This window comes from Geotrypetes seraphini, chromosome 8 (assembly GCF_902459505.1).
Source record: "Geotrypetes seraphini chromosome 8, aGeoSer1.1, whole genome shotgun sequence".
NCBI lineage: Eukaryota > Metazoa > Chordata > Amphibia > Gymnophiona > Dermophiidae > Geotrypetes > Geotrypetes seraphini.
In genome coordinates this window covers 16,857,784-16,884,234 of record NC_047091.1, presented here as the reverse complement: position 1 = coordinate 16,884,234, position 26,451 = coordinate 16,857,784, and the positions used below count along the sequence as shown (strand labels likewise).

The 26,451-nt window shown below is 43.2% G+C and overlaps 2 protein-coding genes across 4 annotated transcripts in view; one reads left to right on the top strand and one right to left on the bottom strand.

The window, feature by feature from the left end:
* Window positions 1-1,904: 1,904 nt before the first annotated feature.
* On the bottom strand, window positions 1,905-14,340 carry LOC117364717 (kelch-like protein 20). 2 transcript variants are annotated; one of them, XM_033954247.1, is made up of 5 exons: window positions 14,314-14,340; window positions 11,787-11,899; window positions 8,392-8,470; window positions 6,367-6,594; window positions 1,905-3,859 (listed from the first exon to the last, which is right to left on the bottom strand). In XM_033954247.1, exons 4-5 carry the CDS (start codon window positions 6,585-6,587, stop codon window positions 2,446-2,448), a joined length of 1,635 nt encoding a protein of 544 aa, XP_033810138.1. In that variant the 5' UTR covers window positions 6,588-6,594; window positions 8,392-8,470; window positions 11,787-11,899; window positions 14,314-14,340; the 3' UTR covers window positions 1,905-2,445. The 2 variants fall into 2 exon arrangements, with proteins under 2 accessions (XP_033810138.1, XP_033810139.1); XM_033954248.1 differs by lacking the exons at window positions 8,392-8,470; window positions 11,787-11,899; window positions 14,314-14,340 and having other exon boundaries at window positions 6,345-6,441.
* Window positions 14,341-14,388: 48 nt separating this feature from the next.
* The window catches only part of SARS2 (seryl-tRNA synthetase 2, mitochondrial), a 35,047-nt gene continuing 22,984 nt past the window's right edge, over window positions 14,389-26,451 (top strand). The window contains exons 1-6 of one of the 2 annotated variants that reach the window (XM_033954249.1): window positions 14,389-14,721; window positions 15,866-15,961; window positions 16,749-16,775; window positions 22,519-22,659; window positions 23,843-23,897; window positions 24,886-24,949. In XM_033954249.1, coding sequence (XP_033810140.1) covers window positions 14,500-14,721; window positions 15,866-15,961; window positions 16,749-16,775; window positions 22,519-22,659; window positions 23,843-23,897; window positions 24,886-24,949 — 605 coding nt within the window. In that variant the 5' untranslated portion in view covers window positions 14,389-14,499. Of the gene's footprint in view, window positions 14,722-15,113; window positions 15,205-15,865; window positions 15,962-16,748; window positions 16,776-22,518; window positions 22,660-23,842; window positions 23,898-24,885; window positions 24,950-26,451 lie in introns of those variants that run through there. The other variant, XM_033954250.1, reaches the window with a different exon arrangement.

Genomic DNA, 26,451 nt, shown 5'->3' with positions numbered 1-26,451 from the left:
ATGCTACCAACATTTGTAAGACAGGATCAAGGGGTGGTACTTGGGTGGTGGGGGGTAAGGTTAGAAGGAAGAGCAACTCCTGTTCAGGAGATGGAGACAAATGAGACAAAACAAAACATTTTTGGCTTCCACCAAGGCATGGACATTCTCAGCTGAAACTGAAAATATGCCAAAAATTAAGCCACAAAAGCCGATATCATATCAGTCTTATCCATCAATGTAGACCTCAATAGTACCGCCCGTATGTATGTTAAACTTTGTACACAACAGAATATGGGCACCAAAATTCTTCATGGGTCTCAATCTTTCAAAATATTTTTCAATACTTTCTACATTATAAGTTATATTGTTTTAAATAAATAAATAAATACTCGTCTTAATCTATGCGGGTGGGGGTAGGCACTCCGACATAAACCTAAATTTCGCCCGAAGGGCTTTATCAAGTAAATCCCCCTTAAATCAAAGGACTCATGCTTCCCACGTCTATAAGTTTAACCAGCTGGGAAAGACATAGGTTGAGCCCGGATCCTGCTCAGAAGAGAACACTGGGAGGATGGGATTTGAGGAGGGTCTATCTTTAGCTCTGGAAGGAACTCTGCAATGATCTCCAGCAAACGGAGGGATCCTCTCCTTGGTCTATGGCCGATAGCGCCTCCTGATCCTCCATAGGAGAGGACCAGACATTTTCCTGACTGGTCCAGACACATGGGTTATGCACTGTCTGGACCAGTCAGGAAAATGGGAGAGTAGCAAGGTGGAAACCACTTATCTAACATTTGAAACACACACCTGGATGATCTCTAAGACTTCTGGGATAATGTGATATGACCAGACAAGACAGGTTCCATTATGTCTGGCATACAGCATCTACCCTAAAAACATCATACCAACACTCAAAAGTGGTGGGAGGATGCTTTGCTGTCTCAGAACCTGGAAAATTTGCCATTTTTGAAGGGACCATAATTTTTGCACTGTAGCAAAAAAAAATTCTCAAAAAGAACGATCAGCTGTCTGTGTGCTAAAGCTAATTAAGTTATCCATACAATAAGACAATGATCCAGAACACAAAATCAATACAATTAAAGTTTTTGACTGGCATACAAGAATGATAACAAATAACAGGAAATATTTTGTTACAATTATTACTATGAAAGGTGGTACAATCATTTAAACATTTAAGAGGCGGTTAATTTTTCACATGGGCGATAACAGGTATAGGATAATTTTGTTCCTTAAAATGATGTAATAATTTAAAAACTGTACTGTGCGTCTTACTCAGGTTCCCCTTGTCTAATATTAGATTTAGTTTAGATACCAGAAACTATTCAGTATGTCATATGAAAGAAAAGGGGAAATCAGTAGAGTAGGGTTACCATAGGTCTCCTTTTAGAGGACTGTCTGGGCGCTCAGAGGGATTTCCAAAACCCGGCAGTTTGTCCAGGTTTTGGAAATCCTGAGCTTGGAGGCCGCATCGGGAAGTCTTTGCGCATGTGCATCCGTCACCGTGATGATGTCATATGCACGTGTGCATGCGTGCGACATCATTGTGTTGACGTCCACGAATGCATGAAGCCTTCCAAATGGTTCATAGACAACGGCGCGAAAGACAAAAGCGTGCGCCGACAATTGAGCGCAGCGTGCGCCGCGCCACTCTAAATTACAGTTTTTAGGTGCTCCAACGGGGGGTTTTGTTGGGGAACCCCCCTAGTTTACTTAATAGACATCGCGCCGGCGTTATGAGGGTTTGTAACCCTCCACATTTTACTGTAAACTGAACTTTTTCCCTAAAAACGGAAAAAGTGAAGTTTTCAGTAAAATGTGGGGGGTTACAACGCCCCCACAACGCGGCGCGATGTCTATTAAGTAAAGTGGGGGGTTTCCCCCCTACGCCCCCCCGTCGGAGCACTAAAAACAGTAATTTAGAGTGGTGCGGCAGCGCGTGCTGCGCTCAATTGTCTGGGCGCGCCTTTGTCCCGGCGCGCTTTTGACCTGACACCCTTCCAAATGCAGCCTTCAATCTCAGGGAGGTTCATGTGGGGGCAGGGCATTCTCTTTTTTCGAAGAGGAAATCTGGCAACCCTACAGGAGAGGGCAAAAAAAATGTTCACATCTCTATACCTGAATTTACCGCCACTCAATCTTGAAAAGGAATAATATCTAATTACTATAATGATCAAAATCCACTCCCCCCCCCTAAAAAAAAGCACAAGTCTTTATCAAATGAAAGGCTGTAAATCAAACAGAGAAAAACACATTCAAGATAGAGACTTTGTTAATATTTCTCCTTCACCTTCCTATGGATACAGCTAGCTCTTAAGAAACAATTGACCTTGGCAAAGTTAAGGTGAATGTTACATATAAAGCACTACATGGATGAGTCCTGGTAGCCTCAGATCCAGCAGCTCTGCTCTTTTTGGATGCAGGCTGTGAGCTTTGTGCTCTGTTCTAGATTAGCGAGCGGATGTGTGAGTTGGGTACGTTCAGTGTTGTACATCCAAAATCACTGACTCCGCTGTAGGAAATTGGGAGCTTTGCTTTACATTTAGTCCAGCTATTGTCTCCAGATTCCCAGTAATAAATAGCCTTATTAAATCTGAAACCATTTTCCCCTCCAAGCACATAAATTCTCCTTTTCCACCGCACCACGCCAGAAGCACCAGTTTTTTCTGGCAGCGACGGAATTATGCCATCCTTATCGATGCTGCCATCCTCCTTGATAAAAAAGCACCTTGAGGTGGCACGGAGCACTGGTGTTACAAATGGGTTCTGGGATCGAGAGCGGGGTCGGGGTGTGCTGAGGCAGTATCCGCCAATGACGTAGATCCCGTTATCCATAGCAACTGCACCTGCAGAGAGACAGACGATACCTAAGGGGAGCTGAGCCCAGGTATCGGATTTGGTTTCATAGATCAGAAGTCCCTGAGAGTTTTGGTGGTGTCCGTCCTCCAGCGTTTCTCCCCCAATTAGGTACAATTTGCTGTTCAGCACTGCAGAGCAGAAGAGCTGGAGTTGCAAAGGCAGTCTGGAAATGGGAGTCCATGCCTTTTGTATCAAGTCAAAACACTCTGCCGTAGCTAGCACAGAACTGCCATTCCAGCCTCCAATGGCAAAAAGCTTCTGCTTATAAGCCAGAAATCCATGCATGGATCGGGGCACAGACATGGACGCCAACTGGAACCACTTGTTTGTAAAAGAGTTGTATTCATGGAGTGTATCTGAAATGGAATCATCTTGGTGTGTACCTCCAGCTATGTATAATCTATTTCCTATAGCCAGACAGCCAGGGCACATCAGAGATTTTAAGGCTGTCAGTCTTTCCCACTCCCCTAAGAGGGGATCATAACAATCCACATAGAAATCCTGATCTTTCAAGCTGGGATCTTCACGTACATGAAGGTCCACACACACAATTTTTTTGCTGTACATTCCCTGCCTCAGAGATGGTAAGCTTCCTTGGGCTCTCTTTTCACTACTTCTGTATAACATACCTATTTCATCACCCTTTGCATCTAACCAATCTTTCTTCACCTCAGAAAGCTCTTTTGGGGTAAGAAGTGGTATGCGGATGTATCGCATTAATTCAATGAAATGTGGGCGGCGGTCTTCAGGCTTACATTTCCACCAGCAACGCAGAGCTTGGTAAATAGTCAGTTCAGAAGAGACCATTAGACTATCTGAGGCAATGATACTGATTAGAGTCTGAAGATCCAGGTGACAGAAGTCTTCCTCTTCAGAGAGCTGGCTAAGATTGTGGCTAATATAGGACAACGTTGCCTGGAGCAAGTCTTGTTTATTGTGTGCAAAGGCTAGTGTGTAAATCCCAAGACAATTCTCTAGAGAGAGGATTTTCATTAAAAACCTGAAAAAAAAAAGTATCATATTTGATCATCCTCAACTGAATCCACATCCATTGGCATAATGATCTATTACATAAGCAAGTCTCCATTCTTAAGAACGGATGTCTATACTATAGGGCTACAATTTTTAATTGTGATCATGCCGTCCAGATTGCTAGCATCTTATTTTTATAGTGTGTCAATCTCTCCCTGTCTCCTCTATCCCCCCCTCCCCCCTGTCCAACATCCATCTTTCTTTCTTCCCTTCCTCCTCTTCGTACCCCTTCCCCCTGAGCTCCAACTTCTGTCCTCCTCTCTTCCCTCCTTTTACATCACCCACCCCTAGGTCTAACCTGACAGAATTTTATTTCTGTCCTGTGTCCATCTCTTCCTCCTAACCCTTGTCCCCACATCTATCCTGTCTTTCTTCCCTTCCCTTGCCCCCCCTCCCATCAAAGTCCAGTGTATCCTTTTCTCTCCTCCCCCTGGACTAGCCTACAAGTATCTTATTTCTGCCCTATGTCCATCTCTCCCTCCCCCCCCCCCCGGGGTCCACCATCACTTCCTCTGTCTTCCCTTCTTTCACTCCACCCTGTCAGCAGCATGATTGGCATCTCTCCCTGAATGTCCCTCCCGCACCTGCTCCCCTGTACCTTCAAAGTTGCTTACAGAGCAACTGCAGTGCAACAATATACAATGCCTGCTCCATGGCTTCCTCTGACTCCTCCCATCCCTGAAACAGGAAACCGTGTCAGAAGATCACAGGACAGGTTAGAGCAGCAGTCTCACACTCAAACCCTTTGCAGGGCCACATTTTGGATTTGTAGGTATTTGGAGGGCCACAGAAAAAATAGTTAATGTCTTATTAAAGAAATTACAACTTTGCATGAGGCAAAACTAGTTATAGTTTATAAATCTTTCCTTAATTACTTCTGATAATTTCAGCTATACACAGCTGAAAGCAATGCAACATGCAGAAAGTGAAGTTTGTTTTATCTCATGCAAAATTGTGATTTAGATTCTAAAGTATCAACTGCAAGAGACAAGATTTTGGTGTAGTCCTCTAGGCTTTTTTGTAGAGGGGAGAATCAATATCCGACTTGTGCCTTAAGTGTCCGGTGGTCGCATCCACAACCCCCTTCAGCTCTCACCTCCACCAGCACTGGACACAATCGCCATCTTACATCAAGCAATCACCGCCAGGAGAGGTGCCGAACTTCACGAGAGTTCATGAGATTATGTACACACACACAAGCTGCACTGCCTCCAATGGTTGCCTTACATTCTGGACCATTGCCCACCTCACTGCTGTAACCTCATGCAAGCGCTTTCCGGCGTCTGTACATGATTGTCCTTTCCACTCCACCTCACAATTGCGTACAGACGCAGGAAAGCGCTTGCGTGAGGTTACAGCAGTGAGGCGGGCAACGTTCTAGAACAATGGTAACATACCGAGGGCCTCAAAATAGTACCTGGCAGGCTGCAAGTTTGAGACCACTGGGTTAGAGGGAGCCTCCAGAGCAGGCAGCATATAGGCACTGCTGTACTGCTGCTGCTTTCAAAGCAATTTTGAAGGTACAGGGGAGCGGACAAGCGAGAGAAGTGTAGGGTAGGATGACTAATTTTATTAGCTGTACAACTAAATATAACAAGGGATTCAATTGAATAAATTAGAATGTATGCAAAAACAAATTGAATATAGATTTTAGTAGCTGGACATCATTCACACCCCATTTAACAAAGACCTTCAGGCTACACACTCTCAATAACACAACATATGAAAAATAATGTAGACATAAAACAACGGAGAAAAATGAACCTCAATTGTGAGAGGTCAGGACTACACAAGTACCTAAACCAACTCACATCATCACGGGTTCATAAAAAAACTCCGTGTACATTTAAATAATTCTCATTCATACGTTTTGTCAAAAACTCTTTTTTCTTTTTCAAACTTTTTTTGTGTGAGCCCAGTCAGTAGTATTACTAATCTATTTTTCAGTGTGAACCGGAACCAAGCTAACCAAAAAAATTTTTTCTTTATAAGGGCAACAGCTCAACTTCACAGGTGTAAGTAATTGTAGAAGCCTGAAAATACTGCCAACAATAAGAGAAAGAAACGTTCACTCATCTGAAAAAAACAAGATGGTTATAACGATTCCTCAGGTCGTGTCCCAACAGAAAAGTCCTTCTGTTTCTCCTACAAGGCTACTTCAGGGGAGTATTGCATTATCCAGGATTTTCACTTCTACCAATATAGTCCATATAACAATTGAGGTTCATTTTTCTCTGTTGTTTTATGTCTACATTATTTTTCATATGTTGTGTTATTGAGAGTGTGTAGCCTGAAGGTCTTTGTTAAATGGGGTGTGAATGATGTCCAGCTACTAAAATCTATATTCAATTTGTTTTTGCATACATTCTAATTTTATTAGCTGCAATTTTTTTTTTGCAACTAATAAAAGATGTGTTAATCACGTTAGTTGTGAAGGAGTAGTTAATATATACTTGCTGTCATATTTGCTGTCACCTGCAGCAGTGATCCAGCAGTGGGATTATCTGCAGTCGGCTGGCAGTAGAGAAAAGTTGCTCTGCTGTGTCCAGGGTTAGCACCACCTGGCCGGTGTAAATGTAGGTCAGCACATTCTGGATAACAGATGGACAGACATCCTGAAGCTGAACAACTCCATCCAGCGATTCCTTCAGGGGACTACTGAACATGGCCTGGAAATACGGGCTGACTGCTGCCATCACAACCCTGCACAGGAAGCACAAACAGAGAACAACACTTATACCTGAGAATTTCAGGGGCAGGCTGGCATGCCAATACACCCCAGTTTAACCTTGGCTTTTCTCTCACTTCTGCTGCTAGTCCAGTGTTTCCTTGCAATATGTCACTGTTTGTCTCTGCTGCCTCTCCCAACAGATCATAAAAACATAATAGCCGCCATACTGGGTCAGACCAATGCAGTGGGGTAGTAAGGTGGAGGGGCGGTCTGCCTCGGGCATCGTCTTGGTAGGGATTCCAGCACCCATCCTCCTCTCTGCTGCCTCGCTACTTCCCCGCCTCCCCCATGTGTTGGCTCCACCAAGCACTGCCATCAACAGCATTAAAAAATCATTTCTGTGAGCACACACACAAAATGAGGGCAATTTCCAAGTCATTTACCTGGGTGACTGGGTTATTATTTATTTGGATTGAGCTCATACCTTTTTCAATTGTAGCTCAAAATGAATTACATTGGGGTACAGGAAGGATTTCTCTGTCCCTGGAGGGCTCAAAATATAAGTTTGGTACCTAAGACAATGAAGGGGTTACATAACTTGCCCAAGGTCACAAGGAGCCACAGTGGGATGTGAACCAGGCTTCACTGTTCTGAGCCTGCTTCTCCAGCTATTAGGGTTCTCAGCCTATTTGAAAATTACCCACACTTCTTGCAGGTGAAAGCATGAACTGATGGTTCTTTGAGTTTGAATGGCTGCCGGGATCTATTATTTAAGTTTCACTGCAAATACTTTCTTTGCTGCCTCTCAAAATACGAAACTTTAGGCTACCAACTAGACTTGCCTAATGCTTGGGCCAGCCTGATCACCACTCATATCTAGACACCCTGGAAGGTGTGGAAAACATGAGTTAGATCTAGTGCAGTGTTTCTCAAGTCGGTCCTGGAGTACCCCCTTGCCAGTCAGGTTTTCAGGATCTCCACAATGAATATGCATGAAAGAAATGTGCATATAATGGAGGCAGTGTATGCAAATCATGTGTATGCATATTCATTGTGGAGATCCTGAAAACCTCACTGGCAAGGGGGTACTCCAGGACCGAATTGAGAGGCACTGATCTAGTGAAGCTTGAGAAATGGTCTAGAGCAGTGGTTCCCAACCCTGTCCTGGAGGACCACCAGCCAGTCAGGTTTTCAGGATAGCCCTAATGAATATGCCTGGGGGAAGATTAGCATGCCTGTCACCTCCAATATATGCAAATCTCTATCATGCATATTTATTAGGGCTATCCCAAAAACCTGACTGGCTGGTGGACCTCCAGGACAGGGTTGGGAACCACTGGTCTAGAGCAGTAGTTCTGAAACCTGGTCCTGGAGGCACCACAGCCAGTCAGGTTTCCAGGATATTCACAATGAATATTTATGAGAGAGATTTGCTTGCAGTGGAGGCAGTGCATGCAAATCTCTCTGCTCAATATTCATTGTGGATATCCTGAAAAGCCTTACTGGTTGTGGTGCCTCCAGGACCAGGTTAGGGAACCACTGGTCTAGAGTTTGACAGTTAAAATTTAATGGAAAAAATACAGAAGTTACATACGTAGGTTGCAAAAAACCCAAGGGAGAGGTTCAGCATAGGGGGGGGGGGAAGTTCTATGCAAAAATAAATACTATCTATGGTCCTTGTCCAATTCATTCTTTATAAACACTAAAAGAGCTACAAGATTTGTTCACCTATCTATTTTTTAATACCAGACACCCACAGGAGCCAATTTAAGAAATGTGATTTTATTGTGTTTGCAAATTCCAGAGCCTGCTTGTATGAGGAGACTTACCTATGACAGGGGAAGCATCTTCCTTCAACTACAAGGCTGGCATCACACAGCACCTGTGCCTAGTACATCTGCTTTAAACCTGCAAAGACAGAATCACTGGATATAAATTGGAAACGAAGGCTCTACCTTAGCTTTACTCTATTCAGAACAGCAAAGAAATGGTACAGACCAGTATGAGTAAAATTATGTATTTACCGCAAGTTGATTAGAAAGATAAAACACTCTCTAGAAGCCCAACATGGTCATTTCGTCCTCTCAGGGGCTGAATAAAAACCTGTCCGACAGAAGCAAATTCCTCACAGTGATTCACTACAAGAAGTTTGTTATGTGAATTGAAGAACTTTGCTTGTACCAGACAAGTGAAAACTAGGAATCACACCTGCTGGTTTTTATTTAGATCCTGACGCAGCCACTGAGAGGGCAAAAAAAATGGCTGTGTCAGCCTTTTAGAGAGTGTTTTATCTTTTTAATCTGCTTATGGCAAATACATTTTTATATAGTTTTAATCACGCTGGTCTGCTCCATTTCTTCACTGCTCTGGATCTGGTGAATCGCTTGTCTGTCTGTTTTTTTGGGACTTTTTCTGAATGCAGATCAGCCTCTGCTTCTGTACCAATGTTGGACAAGAAGGGCTAAGCCTGATTATCTAGCAGACAAACATGGGGGCAATTCTGTGCAGGTCACCTAATGTGTATAATAGAGAATGACACAGGGAGGGGGCGGAGCTTGGCTGCGTTCTAAGATGGCTGTGTGAATCAGTTGCTCCCTCTGCCCTGCTATTTTAAAGCTATTTTTGAAGTATTGCAACTGCAGTTTTATTCCTTTCAAGTGTATAATTTTACTGTCAAAATGACTTCGGATAAACAAAACAAAAAATTGGAAGAGAATGTGGGATCTGGAGGGACTGCAAAGTGTTTGAAGAAGGACCTACCAACACAATCGAAAGTTCCCTTGCCTAGAAATACATCTGAACTTTTAGAGCAGGTGATAAAGGATCTTGCTACCATAAAAGACATGCTGGATCGAACTACTTCAGCATTAACCTCCCTCCAGCTAGAGGTCTCTGCGCTGACAAATCAGTTAACAGTGAGTAATGCTCGTGTGGATCAATTAGAGCAGAGGATGATGGCTGCTAAAGATCACAATATGCTAACCCAGCTGGTTCAAGATCTGGAAGAGAGCATGACACAGGGAAACATTTTTCCCCGTCCCCGTGGGAACTCATTTTCCCTTCCCGTCAGCTCCATCCTCATCCACACAAGCCTCAAACACTATCAAATCATAAGTAGCAACATTCTAGAGCTCAGATTGTGATGTCATAATGTCTCATTCAACCAATGCCTAAGCTCTGTCCTCATCTGCATAAGCCTCAAACACTTTAAAAATCATAAGTAGCAACATTCTAGAGCTCAGATTGTGATGTCATAATGCCTCATTCCACCAATGCCTAAGCTTCATCCTCATCTGCACAAGCCTCAAACACTTTAAAATCATAAGTAGCAACATTCTGGAGCTCAGGCTGTGATGTCATAATGCCTCATTCCACCAATGCCTAAGCTCCATCCTCATCTGCACAAGCCTCAAACACTTTAAAATCCTAAGTAGCAACATTCTAGAGCTCAGATTGTGATGTCATAATGCCTCATTCCACCAATGCCTAAGCTTCGTCCTCATCTGCACAAGCCTCAAACACTTTAAAATCCTAAGTAGCAACATTCTGGAGCTCAGATTGTGATGTCATAATGCCTCATTCCACCAATGCCTAAGCTCCGTCCTCATCTGCACAAGCCTCAAACACTTTAAAATCCTAAGTAGCAACATTCTAGAGCTCAGATTGTGATGTCATAATGCCTCATTCCACCAATGCCTAAGCTCCGTCCTCATCTGCACAAGCCTCAAACACTTTAAAATCATAAGTGTTTGAGGCTTGTTTACAGGAATGGGGCAGGGACAGCGACAAAACTTGCGGGGATAGGACGGGGAAATTGAGTTTCTGCGGGGATGGAGACAAATTTGTCCCCGTTTCATTCTCTAGTGTATGATTACTTAACTGCCATTAAAAATAGTCTTCGTCTTTTCATTACTTTTTATTCTTTAATTTAGGGCTGCATTTTGATTAAAATGAATCAATCATACAAGTAAAGATAGGGGTTGTTTTTTTGTCATTGGGTGATGGAAGATTAAACCCCCCCTTTTACGAAGCCATGTTTTTTTATCGCCAGTCACGTCGGTATTAGCTCAGACACTCAGAAGAATTTTATGAGCGTCAGAGCTAATACTGCTGTGGCCGGCCATAAAAAAAAGCCTAACGTGGCTTCGAAAAAGTGGGGGTTTAATCTTCCATCACCCAGAGTCACAAGAACTGCTGTGGGGGGAAATAAATAAATAAACATACCTCTAATCAGGCAATTAAAATTTTAATCTAACGCAGTCCTAAATTATACTAGTGTAAATTATACTAGTGTAAATATATTAGTGCAACTTATGCTCAAGCCACAGAGCTAGGGTACGTCCCCTTGCCCTCACTAACAATATTCTCAAAGTTTAGTTTTGTAAGTGCTTGGCACATCCCTGCCTTGCCCCTCTCACAGTTACACACTATAGAATTTAGGCACCAACATTATAGAACACCAAAGAGCGGTTACACGGGCAACTGTAAATTATGGACAATCCGTGCTAATTACTGGTTGTTAGTGTCAAATCGCAGCTAATTAGGCAAGTAGCCTTTTTGCCTAACCACTACTATATTACCTATGCATGCAAATGTGCACCCAAGCTGCATAAATCTGTGCCATTGAGCAAGCTCGGCAAAATGACAAGGGCCTCCTGCAGTGAACCCTACCTTATGCACATCCATATCTTCCACAGCTACAGAAGCAGAGAACCTAAAGGCTGCCTCTCTGGCTAGCGGGACTTTTCCTTGGCTGCATTCCGCTGTTGTTTTGAAACTTCCTATGGGAAGAGGAGAGGCAGTCTTTAGTGCTGCCTCTGCTGCTGTAGCATGTGGAAAACTGACAGGAGGATATGTAGCTGAGCTGGATAGGGGTACAGCCAGACTTTGTGTGTGTGTGTGTGGGGGGGGGCATCTCAGTACTGCTCAGGGTCCCACGGAATCCCAGCTACACCACTGGCAAAGGGAGGGGAATGGTGGTCAGGGTAAACCTAGAACTGTCCTCATTAAGAGACATAATAAAAAGACCATCACACTAAAACAAAATTTAACAGTAATTTATGGCAAAAAAATTGTATTTGTTTACTGGACTTTATTAAACCTCTTTTTAAAGAAATTAATCCCAGGCAGTGTGTATCAGGTGCAGTTTGACAATTTTGTTAATAGCACCAACTTGTTTAACAAGCTACACAGCCACCAAAATATCCAGCTCACTGATACTTACCACTAACAATACAGTCACCCACTGTCTGGGTGGTGCTTTCAGCCATCTCCACCACATCCCATCCCAGCTCCCTGTCCATGGCCTATTCTGAAGAAGAACAGTTGCTCTCTGATCTGCATGGAGGGAAAAAAACAGCATAAGTACAATCAATGGACATCAAAAATAAAACACACTCAGCCCCCCCAATATCACTCATTTTAACTAACAATTATCTAGCTTCATTTTCAGAGAAATAGTTTACAAAAATCCTCAGTGATCTATTTTCCCTATACAGCACCCTGAACTCTGGAACATACTCCCAGGGTATCTTTGAATACAACCTTTCCTGGAGTGCTTCTTCCCCTTTAGTCCAATCTGTCATTTCTGTTATACTACTGTCAGACTGTAAGCTGCTTAGATGGTTTGTCTGACAGGAGGGAGAGTTATTAAAAACTGAAATGTGATATACACGGGGTGTTCAATAATTTATCTACCTGAGTATGAAAGAAAGTAGCAAATGTGTTGAAACAAGTCTATGCATGTTGTAACAGGTCTCAAGGTTATTCATGCACAGTTGTGGTTCAATATGAGTCTAACATTTCAAGATACAGGAAGGCAAGAGAGACCTCATGCCAATCAAATAAGAAACTGCTAGATTTGGAGCACTATTCACTGATAAAATTTCTCACAAAAGAAAGGAAAAAGCCAAAGGAGATCCATGAACGCATGAGTCTGCCCCATCATCCTACACAGTAAAATTTTTGAGCAAAAAGTTTAAGTGGGGTAGAGAGCCCATTGAAGATGACCCTCATACTGGACAGCCTGTGGAAACCTCCATTGAAATGTGCAAGAAAATTGAGGATTTAATTTTGTCAGACAGACGGATTAAGGTTTCTCGAATAGCTGAAGAAATGGGCCATTTCAGCAAGTACGGTTTGGAAAATAATTCATTAAAAGTTGGGCATGTCCAAGGTAAGTCCAAGAATGCTGACGCCATGTCAGAAGGCCACAAGACTCCAGTGCTGTTAGGACAACATGGAGATGCTCCTTGAAGACCAAGTGAATTTTTTTCATCATTTGGTGACTGGCGATGAGACTTGGTCTGTCACAGAGATCCTGAGTCCAAAATGGAGTCAATGCAGTGGAAACACAAGTCATCCCCATCTCAAAAAGGTTTGACAGAAAAATCTGCTGGCAAAGTCATGGTAACTATGTTCTAGGATGATGAAGGACTTTTGCTTCTGGAGTTCATGCCACACAAGACAATCATAACTGGGAAGAGTTCTGCCAACACAATGATCACTTTGCAAGAGTCAATCAAGAAGAAAAGATGAGGAAAACTCACAGCAGGCGTGCTGCTTCTTCATGATAATGTGTCAGTGCACATGTCACAATAATCACAGGCTGCCATCCGAGAATGTGGGTTTCAGCAGCTGAACCATCCACCCTACAATCTGGACATGGCTTCCTCAAACTATTTCCTGTTCCCAATTTGAAGAAATCTTTCAGAGGACAGCGGTTTTCAAGTGATGAAAATGTCAAGGAAGATGTAATGTCCCTGATTTTAACGTCAAACAGAAGAATTCTGTTTGACGTTCTTCAAGAATTCTTCAACTTTAGTGAAATCCAGAATTCTTTTCAAAGGGGTTAAAGTCATTACAGGAAAAGTTGATGACGTGTATGGAGCTATCAGGGGACTTTATTGAAAAATAAAACAAACATTTTTGAAAACTTTTCTTTCCTACTGAAGTAGATAAATTATTGAATGCCCCTCATAACTTCGTTCTGGATATAATGACACATCCCATTGCTCATTTACTCTAGCTTTAATGACACATCCCATCATTCCTTATAACTAACAATTCTCTTAGCTATATGACATCCTCCTGAATGTAACAACTGCTCCCATCACCACTAATCATTTCTATAGCACAACTATATGTACATAGTAGAGAATGACATGAGGACAAATTTTTCCCTATCCCCACAGAAACTAATTTTCCTGTCCTTGCCCCATTCCTGCAAGTTCTGTCCTCATCTGAACAAGCCTCAAACACTTTAAAATCATAAGTGTTCGAGGCTTGTGTGGTTATGGCAGAGCTTACAGGAATGGAGCAGGGACAGGACAGGGAAATTGAGTTCCTGCGGGGACAGGGAAAAATCTATGCCCCTATCATTTTCTACTTTTTAGCTATATCCACTGTACCTAAATGAAATTCATCCAAAGTTACAACTGAAAGAGGGCAAGAGCTAAACCCCTTCTCTTTCCTAAATGATTCCCACCACCACCACCACCACCACCACATTGCAACAGCTCCAGAGCTGCCAAGTTATCTATTCCAGGAGGGAGACTTTTTGGCCGGTCCTGGTTTTAAACTTTCATCCCAAACTAGTGCATTGTTTGTAGCCCATTGTTCGAATCTAGCCACTGAATTCAGTGCTGCAGCTCCCAGAAATGCATCAGGATGAGGTCGGCAGACATCTAGGACCGGCCAAAACGTCTCCCTCCTGGAATGAGAGCTCTGCAACTTCCTAGCGTTTATACCACCTAACAACCATTATTCATAGCGCTCCCTTTCCTGGATACAACGCACTTAACCACCACCTGCTTTTTTAAAGCACCCTCGGATCAAAGGTGAACTGCAACGTCAACCCCGTGCCGGCCTCCGATTGGTCTAGCCGGGCGCGCGGCCGCGTAGCCAACGTGTGACGTCGGGCCGGGGGCGTGGCAGCGATGGCGGCGCGCTGGGCGATGCGGCCCGGTATCCGGTTGCTGCGGGGGCTCAGCGGCAGTAGCGGCGGCGGGGAGAGAAGCAGCCTTTACCGACACGTGCTGAACGGGTACGGCGAGCGGCCGCGCCTGGATATGGAGCGACTGTGCGCGGACACGGAGGCAGCGGCGCTGGACCTGGAGCGGAGAAAGCACGGAGTGCGGCGGGAGGAGCTCCAGGAAATCGTGAGAGACACGTGCGGGGGGGGGGGGGCGGGGAAATGGGGAAGGAAACCAAGAGTAGAGAATGACACGGTGACAAAATTCATCACCGTCCCCGCGGATAACCGCGGGAAACCGTCTTCATGTCATTCTTTAAGGAGAGAGGGAAGAATCAGAGTATAATTGGGCACAACCACTGACCCCCAAGCTTTGCTTTGAAGAATGCTAGTGTAGAAGGACTGATTATTTCCCACGGTTATCCGCGGGTATGGGAACGGTGATGAATTTTGTCACCGTGTCATTCTCTAACCAAGAGGAAGAGAGCGGCTAGGACAGGATTAGGCAATTCCGGTCCTCGAGAGCCGGAGCCAGGTCAGGTTTTCAGGATATCCACAATAAATATGTATGAGATGGATTTGCATGCACTGCCTCCTTGAGATGCAAATCTACCTCCCTTTTGTCCAGTGGAGTTCTGAGGTTTTTGTTTGTTTCAACCTGATCACCTGGGTAATGTGACTTATCTGTAAATTGTTTCAATAGCAGAGTCTTAGCTTTCAGAAACCGAAGGCTTGTGGCAGAGTGAGCACCTCCCTTTGCAGAGAAAAGTGTGCAGCAGGTGGTGCTCCTCGCCAGCATTTCCCTGGAATGAGTTAGTGTTTGTTTGTACATAGGTGTCACATATTTTAACTGTGAAATTAAACCTTTATTTCAGTTTAATCCTCACTAGGTCATATCAGACACGCTTTGTCCTGCTAATGCTGCTTTTCCATTTATTATATTCTTCTTGCCTTTCCTGATTGGAATTTCCCATCCTTGGCTTTAGAGGCAATTGGGCGACTCCCAGACATGTGACCCTGGGCAAATCACTTAATCCTCCATAGCTCCAGGTACGTTAGATAGATTGTGAGCCCACTGGGACAGAGAGGGAAAATGCTTGAGTACCTGATTGTAAAAACCTTGATAGGCGGTATATAAAATCCTAATAAACTTGAAACTTCTCGGATACCTTTGTGATTACAGACCTTGCCAACTTTTAGCGTTAGGGTGTTAGCAGAAAGCTGCATTTCCATGCTGCAGACAGCTGCTTCTTCAGCTGTACGTAGAACATGTGGGGATTGGTGAGATGTTCCCCTCCCTGTCATTCACTCACCTGTCTCTATCCCAACAGGTATCTACCTGGAAGCAGCTGATTAGAATAAAAGAAGACATAAGCAAACTTGAAAATGAAAAAAACCAGATTTCTGAACAAGTGAAAAGTCTTGCTGTGAGTTTGAAAGAGAAGGAAAGAGTTCAGAAAGCTCCTGTAGCTCAGTGGTTAAAGGCACTTCTTCCATCTTCCACAGGTTCAAATCCCCATATATCTCCCCCCCTCCCCCCGGTACCTTAACAGCTTTTGGTCACCTGGATTGGCCACCGTGAGAATGGGCTTCTGGGCTTGATGGACCATTGGTCTGACCCAGTAAGGCTATTCTTATGTAAGGGAGGGACATTGTGAACTACTGTAACACTGAGTATATATATTAACTATAAACTGTGCTTATCTCTGGTTGATGTTGTGCAGAGTTTAAGATTTTAACAACAATAAACTCCTATATAGTTAGGTTATTTCTGTCTTCAGACTGGAGCATCCAAATGCTCTCTATTCTATAAACATATATGCCTCTACTCCTTGTGCAACACCAGACCCAGGAAGCAGGGTAGAAAAACCTTTTGTAAACCGTCTTCAATATCAGTAGCCAAGAAGAAGAGTACATAAAGAGTTATAAATAAATAGGAAAAGATTAAACATTTAGCACAAAGCTTCTGTATCCTGGCCCTCGACTGAGGTGTTACAGAAGTAACGCTGAGCATTTCTTTCCCCTTGTCTTTCGCATATCTGCAGTGACTTAAGCAGCTGAGGCTGTTTGTTGGCTGTTAAGAACTGCAGCAGAAGGCTGTGGATGATCTTGGAATCTACCCAGGACATCCCACTTTTCCTGAAATGATATGCTTATTTTTCACCTTCCATCCTCTTCAGAAAAATTAATTTTGTTTTCTTGCTTCTCCCTCAGATAACTTGTAAGAACGACTTCCAAACGGTAAGAAAATCTCCCCTTCACCTGCAAAACAATTGTTAAAGTATACCTGGAAAAATGTTTGGCTCAGTATTTAAACCCTGCAGTCAATATATATATATATATATATATATAATATATCATATAATATATATATATATGTATATATATATATATATATATATATATATTTATATATATATATAATATATCATATAATATATATATATGTATATATATATATTTTTTTTTTAATTTAATTTAATTTTTTTTAATGCTAACTGCAGTGTTTAAAAATAATTGTTTTTCAACAGTTAAATATACAGTCTTTGAGCCCAAACAGGTATGATTTACATTACATTAGTGATTTCTATTCCGCCTGTGCCTTGCGGTTCTAGGCGGATTACAATTAGAAGAGATCTGGACATTACCGAGAGAATTACATAACAATGGAACAAGTAGTTTACATATTGTGGTAGAGAGTTACAAATTAGAGGATATCTGGAGTTTTTTTGATAGAATTACTTAGCAAGATTCAGTAATTACAGGATACAGTGGAGAATAACAATATATTCGGGTAACAGAAGAAAGTTACCTTACTTTGAAGGGATAGGATTGTTGGATAGCGATGGGTGATGCTTATTTGGGAATCTAATATTTTTGGTAGGTGAGGTTTGAGGAGTTGACTGATGTGTTATTCACGGGGGAGAGATCGTGTGCGATTAGGGAGGAGATTAGTAAGGACGTGTTTTTTTTATAGGAATGTTTTGATTTCTTTTCGAAATGCTTTGATGTATTGTAATTATGTAAAATTTATATATCACTCATTCCACAGTTCATGGTGGATCACAATTGCAAACATATATAATTAAAACACACATACAACTGTAAGGGGGTAATTTCTCCAAATGAGTTATTTTTGTGCATGCTGTTAAAGTAAAGCCAGGTTATATGGGGCATGATCTCAGTCTCTCAGATTTAATGCTGATGGCCACCGTAGTACCTGCATCGTGCTAAAGGGATTTTCTTCTGGAGTTCATAAGATGTTACATTTATAGCAGGGGTGTCAAAGTCCCTCCTCGAGGGCCGCAATCCAGTCGGGTTTTCAGGATTTCCCCAATGAATATGCATGAGATCTATTAGCATACCATGAAAGCAGTGCATGCAAATAGATCTCATGCATATTCATTGGGGAAATCCTGAAAACCCGACTGGATTGCGGCCCTCGAGGAGGGACTTTGACACCCCTGATTTATAGGCAGCCTGACGAGGTTTGCTTGAAAATTCCTTTTAATCCTGCCTGTTGCAAGTAACGCTGATACGCACAGGTGGTGTTTTTGGACAGTTGAGTGAAACCACTCTTTTTATTTTTTTGTGTCTGTCACTGATAGACTAGTCTGAGTGAACACACTTCAGGACTAGAGCAGTGGTTCCCAACCCTGTCCTGGAGGAACACCAGGCCAATTGGGTTTTCAGGCTAGCCCTAATGAATATGCATGAGAGAGATTTGTATATGATGGAAGTGATAGGCATGCAAATTTGCTTCATGCATATTCATTAGGGCTAGCCTGAAAACCCAATTGGCCTGGTGTTCCTCCAGGACAGGGTTGGGAACCACTGGACTAGAGTATAATATATAACAAACAAGACCCCTGATGCAGGCTTTCTGCCAAAACATAGACTGTGTTGGGTCTTTTAATATAACTTTCACCTAACGTCAATACATTTTTGTATTCCCATTGTGTTGTTTTCTTCATTTGGTTGATTCTTTATACTTTGGATTCCCTCTCTTTTGTCCACGTTTTATTACTTGTGATCTAGGGCCGACCACTGTTAGAAACAGGTTACTGGGCTTTATGGACCTTTGGTCTGTCCCAGTATGGCAGTTCTTATGATTGAAATCTACAAAATCCTGAGCGGTATAGATTGGGTTCAAGTGAATTTTTTTTTTTTTTTTTTTTAATCAAAAATTACAAAGATTAGGGGGACACTTGAAGTTATAGGGAACTATTTTTTCACTCAGAGAATAGTTAAACTCTAGAACAGGGGTGCCCAACGCGTCGATCGCGATCGACCAGTAGCTCAGGAAGGCAACGCGAGTCGATCGCGGAGCACATCCCGGGCTCTGTGATAGACTCGTGTTGCCGTCCTGATCTACGGGCCGATCAGCCTTTCTCTCCAGTGTTCTCCCTAGGGCCTTTTAGCTGGGCGGTCCGCCCAGGTGTCATCTGCCGCTGCTGAACATTAAACCCCCCCCCCAAAAAAAAAAACCGGCTTGGAGATTTCAGCCCGTAGCAACTTATGCTCCAGGCTCTAACGTGTGCGTGCCGGCTTCTCTTCTCTTCCCTCTGAAACCGGAAGTTATGTCCAGGGGTGAGAAGGGAAGCCGGCACGCACATGTTGAGAGCCCTGAAGCAAGCGTTCACTACGGGCTAATGCGGGAGACAGATTAGTGAAGCATTTGTTCTTCTTCCTGCTGGGTCCTGCCTACTTTCTGTTTCCGCGAAGGCAGGACCCGGCAGCATTTCCCCCAATAGGTTGATCACGATCTTGGGCTGATCAGCCTTCCTCTTCCCGACGGCAGAATTGACGTCGGGGAGAGGAATGCTGGTTGGCCGAAGCAGGGAGAGCTTGGGGCCTGTTATTGGTGGCGTTTGGGTCCTGGTCCCCGATGGTAATGGCAGTGGCAGTGGCATGGGGAGGGCAGGGAGAAAGAAAGAAAAAGGGCAGGCAGGGAGACAGAAGGAAAGAAGAGAAACAGAAAAAAATGAAAGGGAGGCAGAGAGAAAGAAAGGTCAGGGAAGAGGAAGGAAAAGTTGGGGGAAGGAATGAGGTCCGAAGGAGAGGAAGCATACAGGCTAAAAGAAGGGAAGAAAGATTGTATGCACAGTCAGAAGAAGAAAGTACAACCAGAGACTCATGAAATCACCAGACAAGGTAGGGAAAATGATTTTATTTTAAATTTAGTGATCAAAATGTGTCTGAATTTATATCTGCTGTCTATATTTTACACTAAGATCCCCTTTTACTAAACCGCAATAGAGGTTTTTAGCGCAGGGAGCCTATGAGTGTCGAGAGCAGCGCTGGGCATTCAGCGCAGCTCCCTGCGCTAAAAACTGCTATCGTGGTTTAGTAAAAAGGGAGGGGGGTATATTTGTCTATTTTTGTATGGTTGTTACTGAGGTGATAGTGCATAGAGTCATCTGCTTTGACCTCTTTGAAAAACCCTGGAATAGGAATGATGATTAACATTTTCTATGCGTACAGTGTGCTTTGTGTTTTTTTTTTTTTTATTTTATTGTTGGTAGATCATTTTGACTTGGTCATTTAAAAAGTAGCTCGCAAGCCCAAAAAGTGTGGGCACCCCTGCTCTAGAACATATTGCCTGAGGATGTGGTAACAGTGGTTAACATAGCTGGTGTTAAAAAAAGTTTGGACAAGTTGTTGGGGGAAAAGTCCATAATTTCTTAGTTTATTTAAAATTTGATTACACACCTATCAAAATTCTAGGCGAAACTACTATATTGATAAAAATAAGGAGTACAATAGTTTGAAACACAAATATCATCAAACTGAAGACAAACCTGACAGATTATACATGGAATGGGGGGGGAGAAACTACAATAAAGTTAAGCAAAGAAACATATAGGGAACAAGCAAAAAGAAGGGGAAGACACAGTTTGTGCTGCTAAGATTCTTTTAGAAGAAAGAAAAAAGAGTAGCAGATACATAAAGGGTACTCGGCATCGCTACATATCTTTAAGTATAAAGAATATCTAGAGTTCAAAGGCATCTTTGAATAAAAAATATTTTAGGGCGCCTTTGAATTTCTCTAAATTGGTTTCGGATCTAATGTGTAAAGGTAGAGAGTTCCAGATTGTGGGGGCACAGAAAATATTGTTGTACGGCAAGTATTGAGACAGACATAGGGGAAGCCACTGCTTGCCCTGGGATCGTTAGCATGGAATCTTGCTTACCCTTAGAGATTCTAGAATCTTGCCACTCTTTGGGTTTCTGCCAAGCACTTAGTCCACTTATGACTTGGATTGGCTACTGTGGAAGCAGGATACTGGCCAAGATGAATCATTGCTCTGACCCAGTATGGCTATTCTTATGGATGACAAGACGATTGTGGATTTAGTTTACACCTTTTTCAATAGGATGGGTCGTTAGTCCACTCTTCAAGGTAATATGTAGAAATAAGATGAAAACATCAAGAGAAAAAATATATCTATTTCTGCGCATATCATTTATACCTTGCACCCCTGTCCTTCATGTTCTATCCCCTCCCTCTATCTCATTTCCTCTAATATTATGTAACTTTTTCCTTCCTTCCCAATTTTCCTCACGGTCATGTTTGTCAGTATATGTCTAATATGTTTTCGTTAATTTTTCCAACACACCAATAACTAGTTCTTACTCTCCTATTTTAAATTCTTTTTTTTAAATTGTTAACCGGTCAGATATTTGTTTTATGATCGGGATATCAAAAATCAATAAACTTGAAACTTGAAACTTGGACTAACTTAATGTAGTTTATGATTAGCTTTCAAAAGTAACCCCTTCTTCCTCAGATCAGAAATTGTTTTTTCCTGTATGAGTGGCCGTTTCCTATGATTTTATAGCTTTCCTTTTGTGGCTATTTTGACTTATTTTTATATGTAAACTACTTTGTCTTATTAGTTAGTTAAAGCAGTATATCGAACATCAATAAACACAATAATCTTAATAGGTTTTAGTAACTTTTTAGATCAGTGGTTCTTAACGTAGTCCTTGGAGCACCCCCAGCCTTTCAGATTGCCAAAATAAACTCAATGAATAGGCATGAGATAAGTTTACATTTATCTCATGCATATCCATTGTGGATATCCTGAAAAGTCAAACAGTAAGAAACAAGGCAAGAAGACCCAATATTCCACAGGAAAAGGCACAATCTAAAGAAAAACTGACTGTGGATAAGTGTTCTTGACTTTCCTGCGTTGTCAAACAAAATAAAACTTGTCCATATGGAATATATATGTGAGGTAAAACGGACCCGACATGGGCCGTGTTTCGGCTAACAAAGCCTTCCTCAGGGGTCCGATGGGAAATGATGCATGTATAAAATTGTGGAGGTAACTTTCCAGGATATATCATAGAAACATAGAAAATGACGGCAGAAAAGGGCCACGGCCCATCTAGTCTGCCCACACTAATGACCCACCCCCTAACTTCCTCGATGAAGAGATCCCACATGCCAATCCCATCTTTTCTTAAAATCTGGCACGCTGCTGGCCTCAATTACCTGTAGTGGAAGATTATTCCAGCGATCAACCGCCCTTTTGGTGAAGAAATATTTTCTGGTGTCGCCATGAAATTTCCCTCCCCTGATTTTCAATGGATGCCCTCTTGTTGCCGTGGGTCCTTTAAGAAAAAAGAGATCTTCTTCCACCTCAATACGGCCCGTGACATATTTGAACGTCTCTATCATGTATCCCCTCTCTCTGCGTTGCTCGAGTGAGTAAAGCTGCAGCTTACCCTGCCGTTCCTCATATGGGACCATCCTGGTGGCCATTCGCTGAACCGACCCAACTCTCAGCACGTCTTTTTGATAATGTGGCCTCCAGAATATCCTTACAGGGTGATGCAGCCAGGTAGACTTTATGGACTACTCAGTCTTTCTGCCGCCATCTACTGTGTTAGTATGTGATTGTGATAAGGGGGCTTTATTTTGGGACAAGTATATCCAGTATGTTTGTGATGTAGCTGTGTGATGTCCCTGTTGCAGCACCCCAGCTTTCTGTCCCTTCGTGGTCGAGGAAAAGAGATACGTGTGCAGCTGAACGGTCTGTACAAAGAGGAGATGCAGCTGGATGAGAAATACTATTCCAAGGCCTTGGATGTTCCCAACAGGACTCACCCTGATGTGGTGAGGAAGATACAACTACCCTATAAGAGAATCCAGTCTGACACAGTGAAGGGGGATACTCCTCACAGAGAGCCCAGGCCTGTTGTGCTAGACTACACGAGGCTTCCGTGCAGTTTTCTCCTTGAATTAATTTCTGGCCCTGGACTGGCCTTTGTATTAGTGTCAGGATATAGCCACTGATTATTTCTTCCACCACTGGCCTTAGAAATGTTCCATAGGAAGGAGGGTTTTGGGTCACTCTTTGAACTGCTTGCCTCCCTCCTGAAAAGGGAGGGCCATATTTAAATGAGGTGAAGCTCTTGACTGAATTTTTGTGGGCAGATAGTAAGTGGTAGAAGGGGGTAGAGAAGCAGCTTCCAGAAATATTGGTAGGATTTTTTTCATTCAGTGAAGGTGTAGGGAATAGATGGTGGGAGGGGTAGGATAGCAGGGAGCAGGAATGGGGTATAAAGATTGAGCTGCAGCTTCCTGTCTTGAGAAAACCAAAAAAACTCTGGAGTGACGATGTTCCTAAATGGACTTTATTTGAAAGTGTCAAATTTCCAAAGGTACACTGAAATCATCCACATAAAATAATTTCATCCACATAAAAATAAATCATCCACATAAAAGCCTTAAAGGACCTAGTCCGCTAGGGATACAGGACCCAACACGGTCTGCGTTTCGACAAAAAGTCTTCTTCAGAGGTCCTATAAAGGTGAATACGTGGGAAACAATTGTGTGGTGAGCCGGAAGTGAGACACTGCTTGCATTTGCAATAGAAAGCTTCTATAAAGGTGAATACGTGGGAAACAATTGTGTGGTGCTTGCAGTGTCTCACTTCCGGCTCACCACACAATTGTTTCCCACGTATTCACCTTTATAGGACCCCCAGGGACCTCTGAAGAAGACTTTTTGTCGAAACGTGGACCGTGTTGGGTCCTGTATCCCTAGCGGACTAGGTTCTTTAAGGCTTTTATGTGGATGAAATTATTTTATGTGGATGATTTCAATGTACCTTTGGAACTTTGACACTTTCAAATAAAGTCCATTTAGGAACATCGTCACTCCACAGAGTTTTTTTTGTTTTATCTGAATTTTCTTCTTTGTAGATATTTTGGGGTCAATTCCTTTTGTTTTTTTTGCTTGTTGCTTCCTGTCTTGAGACATTTTTAACTTCCTGTATTTTAATTTTTACTTCTAGCCAATCGGTGATGAAAGTCAAGCAAGAGTGGTGGAAGTCATCGGAGAGAAACCAGGTTGGAATTAATGTCTTGTAAAATCAATGGTGCTGGCTGTGGATGCTCTGGAGGAGGCTTGTTTGGGGGGTGGGAGGCATGGGCTCAGAGCACTAGAGAGATCAGAGGAGGCTGAGGAGTTTGTCAGCGCAAGGTGTGCATGCTGCAGAAGAGATGTCTGTAACAGGGCTGCTTGGTGCAGTAGGACACTGGCAAGAGATTTTAGGTAAGTCAGCTGTAAACAGGGCTGGCTCAAGAGAATACAGTGCCCATGCCCCCCCATCCAGTTCCCTCCTCCCTCCTTTGATGCTACGGTGTCCCATCCTGTGCTCCACATCTCAGCCAGTTACCTCCTCCCTCCTTTGACGCCTACAGTGCCCCGGCCCATGTTCCGCCCCTTGGCCAGTTACCTCCTCCCTCCTTTGACCTCCTCCCTCCTTTGAAGCCTAGGCCAGTTACCTACTCCTTCCTTTGATGCTACGATGTCCCATCCCGTGCTCCGCCCCTAGGCCAGTTACCTCCTCCCTCCTTTGACGCTTTTGGTGCCCCGGCCCATGCTCCGCCCCTAGGCTAGTTACCTTCTCCCTCCTTTGACACTACTGCCCAGTCCTGGCAGGATGTGGCTTCATAGGCCAGCATCCATGTCGAGCAGTAGCATCCTTGGAGGAAAGTGCTGCCCTTCCTTCCTCTTACACCTGCCCTCCCTCCTCTCACCAGCTGACCTATGAAACCGCACCCTGCCGGACCAGGGCAGCAGCGTTAGAAGAGGGGGAAGGGGAGAAGTGTTCAAGCCAGCAGGGTAGCTTAACTTATGGGCCAGTGATGTCATGGCCCTGGGCTTTTGGTGCCCTGTGCCAGAGCCTCACCCGGTCCTTAGGTTAAGCTAGCCCTGGCTATAAAGATCTCTATACAGGAAGGAGACACGAGAAGGAAGGATAGTGAAGGAAAAGATAAAATTAATCTGTCAGGAAAGGGTTTTGACGGTCTTTCTTTGTGTTTTCTGATGTAGCCTTTGATTTTCAAGTGAGAGGGCACCTAGAGATTGGAGAAAATTTGGATATCATAAGACAACGGTAAGAGCTAACCTAGTACATGTTGGCAGATAAAGACCTGCATGGTCCATCCAGTCTGTCCCAACAGGGTGGCCAGAGTTGAATCTGGCCACTCTGCACAAATTTCTACTTCTTCGAGATTAAATGCTGGAAAAACTTAATCTCCATCTCTCCCTGCCGCTTTGGGGCAAAGACCATAGAAGTTTGCCCACCATTGATCTTACGTCCCAACTTCTGGAGTTGCTATCAAAACTCACTCCAGTTATGAGGTCATTTAAGGTTTGCTTTAATTGAATTCCATTCTTTTTTTTTAAAGTGTTCCTCTGTGTTTATTCCAAATGTTCTTGAATTCCATCGCTGTTTCTATCTTCACACCCTCCCACAGGACAGAATTCTAGGTATCTACCAACCTTTCCATGAAGAATTGTTTCCTGATATTGCTGCCTGGGGACAGTATTTCTCAGCAGCAGTTATAATCATGATAGGGCAAGAGACAAGGTCTTGGATAGCCAGATTAGAATCTCACAAGGTTGGATTGCTGTTAAGTCAGCTGAAGATTCTTTGTTTACATGAGGTGGTATTAGAGAGACAGAGAGCTGGGCTAGTATGAGCTAGGAGAAAGTGAATCCAAGGAAGCTAGAAGTAACAGAGAACCTGAAACTGTGGATGCTGACAGGACCTGGACTGGTATGAGCCAGGAGAAAGCAAATCCAGGGAAGCCAGAAGCAGTAGAGAACCCCTTTGGACATAGAAGCTGACAGGAGCTGGGCAGTCTGAGTTGGGCTGATATGACCCAGGAGAAAGTGAATCCAGGGGAGCAAGAAGCAGCAAGGAAACCTGGTCGCTGACAGGGTATTTTGCAGAATCCCAGAGAGTTAGCACTGGGAGGCTGGTCCATGAAGAGCTAGGAGAGGGTTCAAGAGACCTGGCAGGAGTCAATAAATGATGCAGGGCAAGCTGGCTGGAGCTGGGAGAAGGGGGCCCTGGAGCTGGCTTTAAGAGAAAACTAGAAGAGAGTTCTAAGGCTATTGACAGAAGCCAGGAGATTAGCAGACACTGGGAAAAACCAGCTGTGGGGAGAGCTGGTAGGATCCAGACCTGCTGTTATTCTGGAGTGACTTTAAGAGATTAACAGGCACAGTTTGTTTACTGAATTATGCATGGGTGCCTTTTTATCTTCTTTCTCTCTCTTTCAATTATTAGAATTTGGCCCTCGAGCTCTTTCCAACACAAACAACCTCATTTCCTAGTACCTCTAGTAACTATTAACCTTATTCACCACAAAAGGATTAGATGGCTTTTATAACGCGTTTGGTACACGTCAGACATGAATTAATAATCACCGTGCCTCTCTTTACTTAAATATCAGAAATGTACAGAATCTGGAACTGGTTTCTCTTTGTAGGAGAAAATGTATGAATGGCAGACCCAAACAGTACAATACCGCTCTACATGCGAGTATGACTCTCATGTGAGTGTGTGTATATGGTAAAAACAAGTGAGACCATAGTAGCTACAAGTGT

Coding starts and splice junctions, on each gene's coding strand:
- LOC117364717 (XM_033954247.1), bottom strand. CDS start 6,587: ATGGCAGCAGTCAGCCCGTATTTCCAGGCCATGTTCAGTAGTCCCCTG. Junction 3,860..6,366: donor CTGCTGGATCACTGCTGCAG/GTGACAGCAAAT, acceptor TTTTTTTTTCAG/GTTTTTAATGAAAATCCTCT.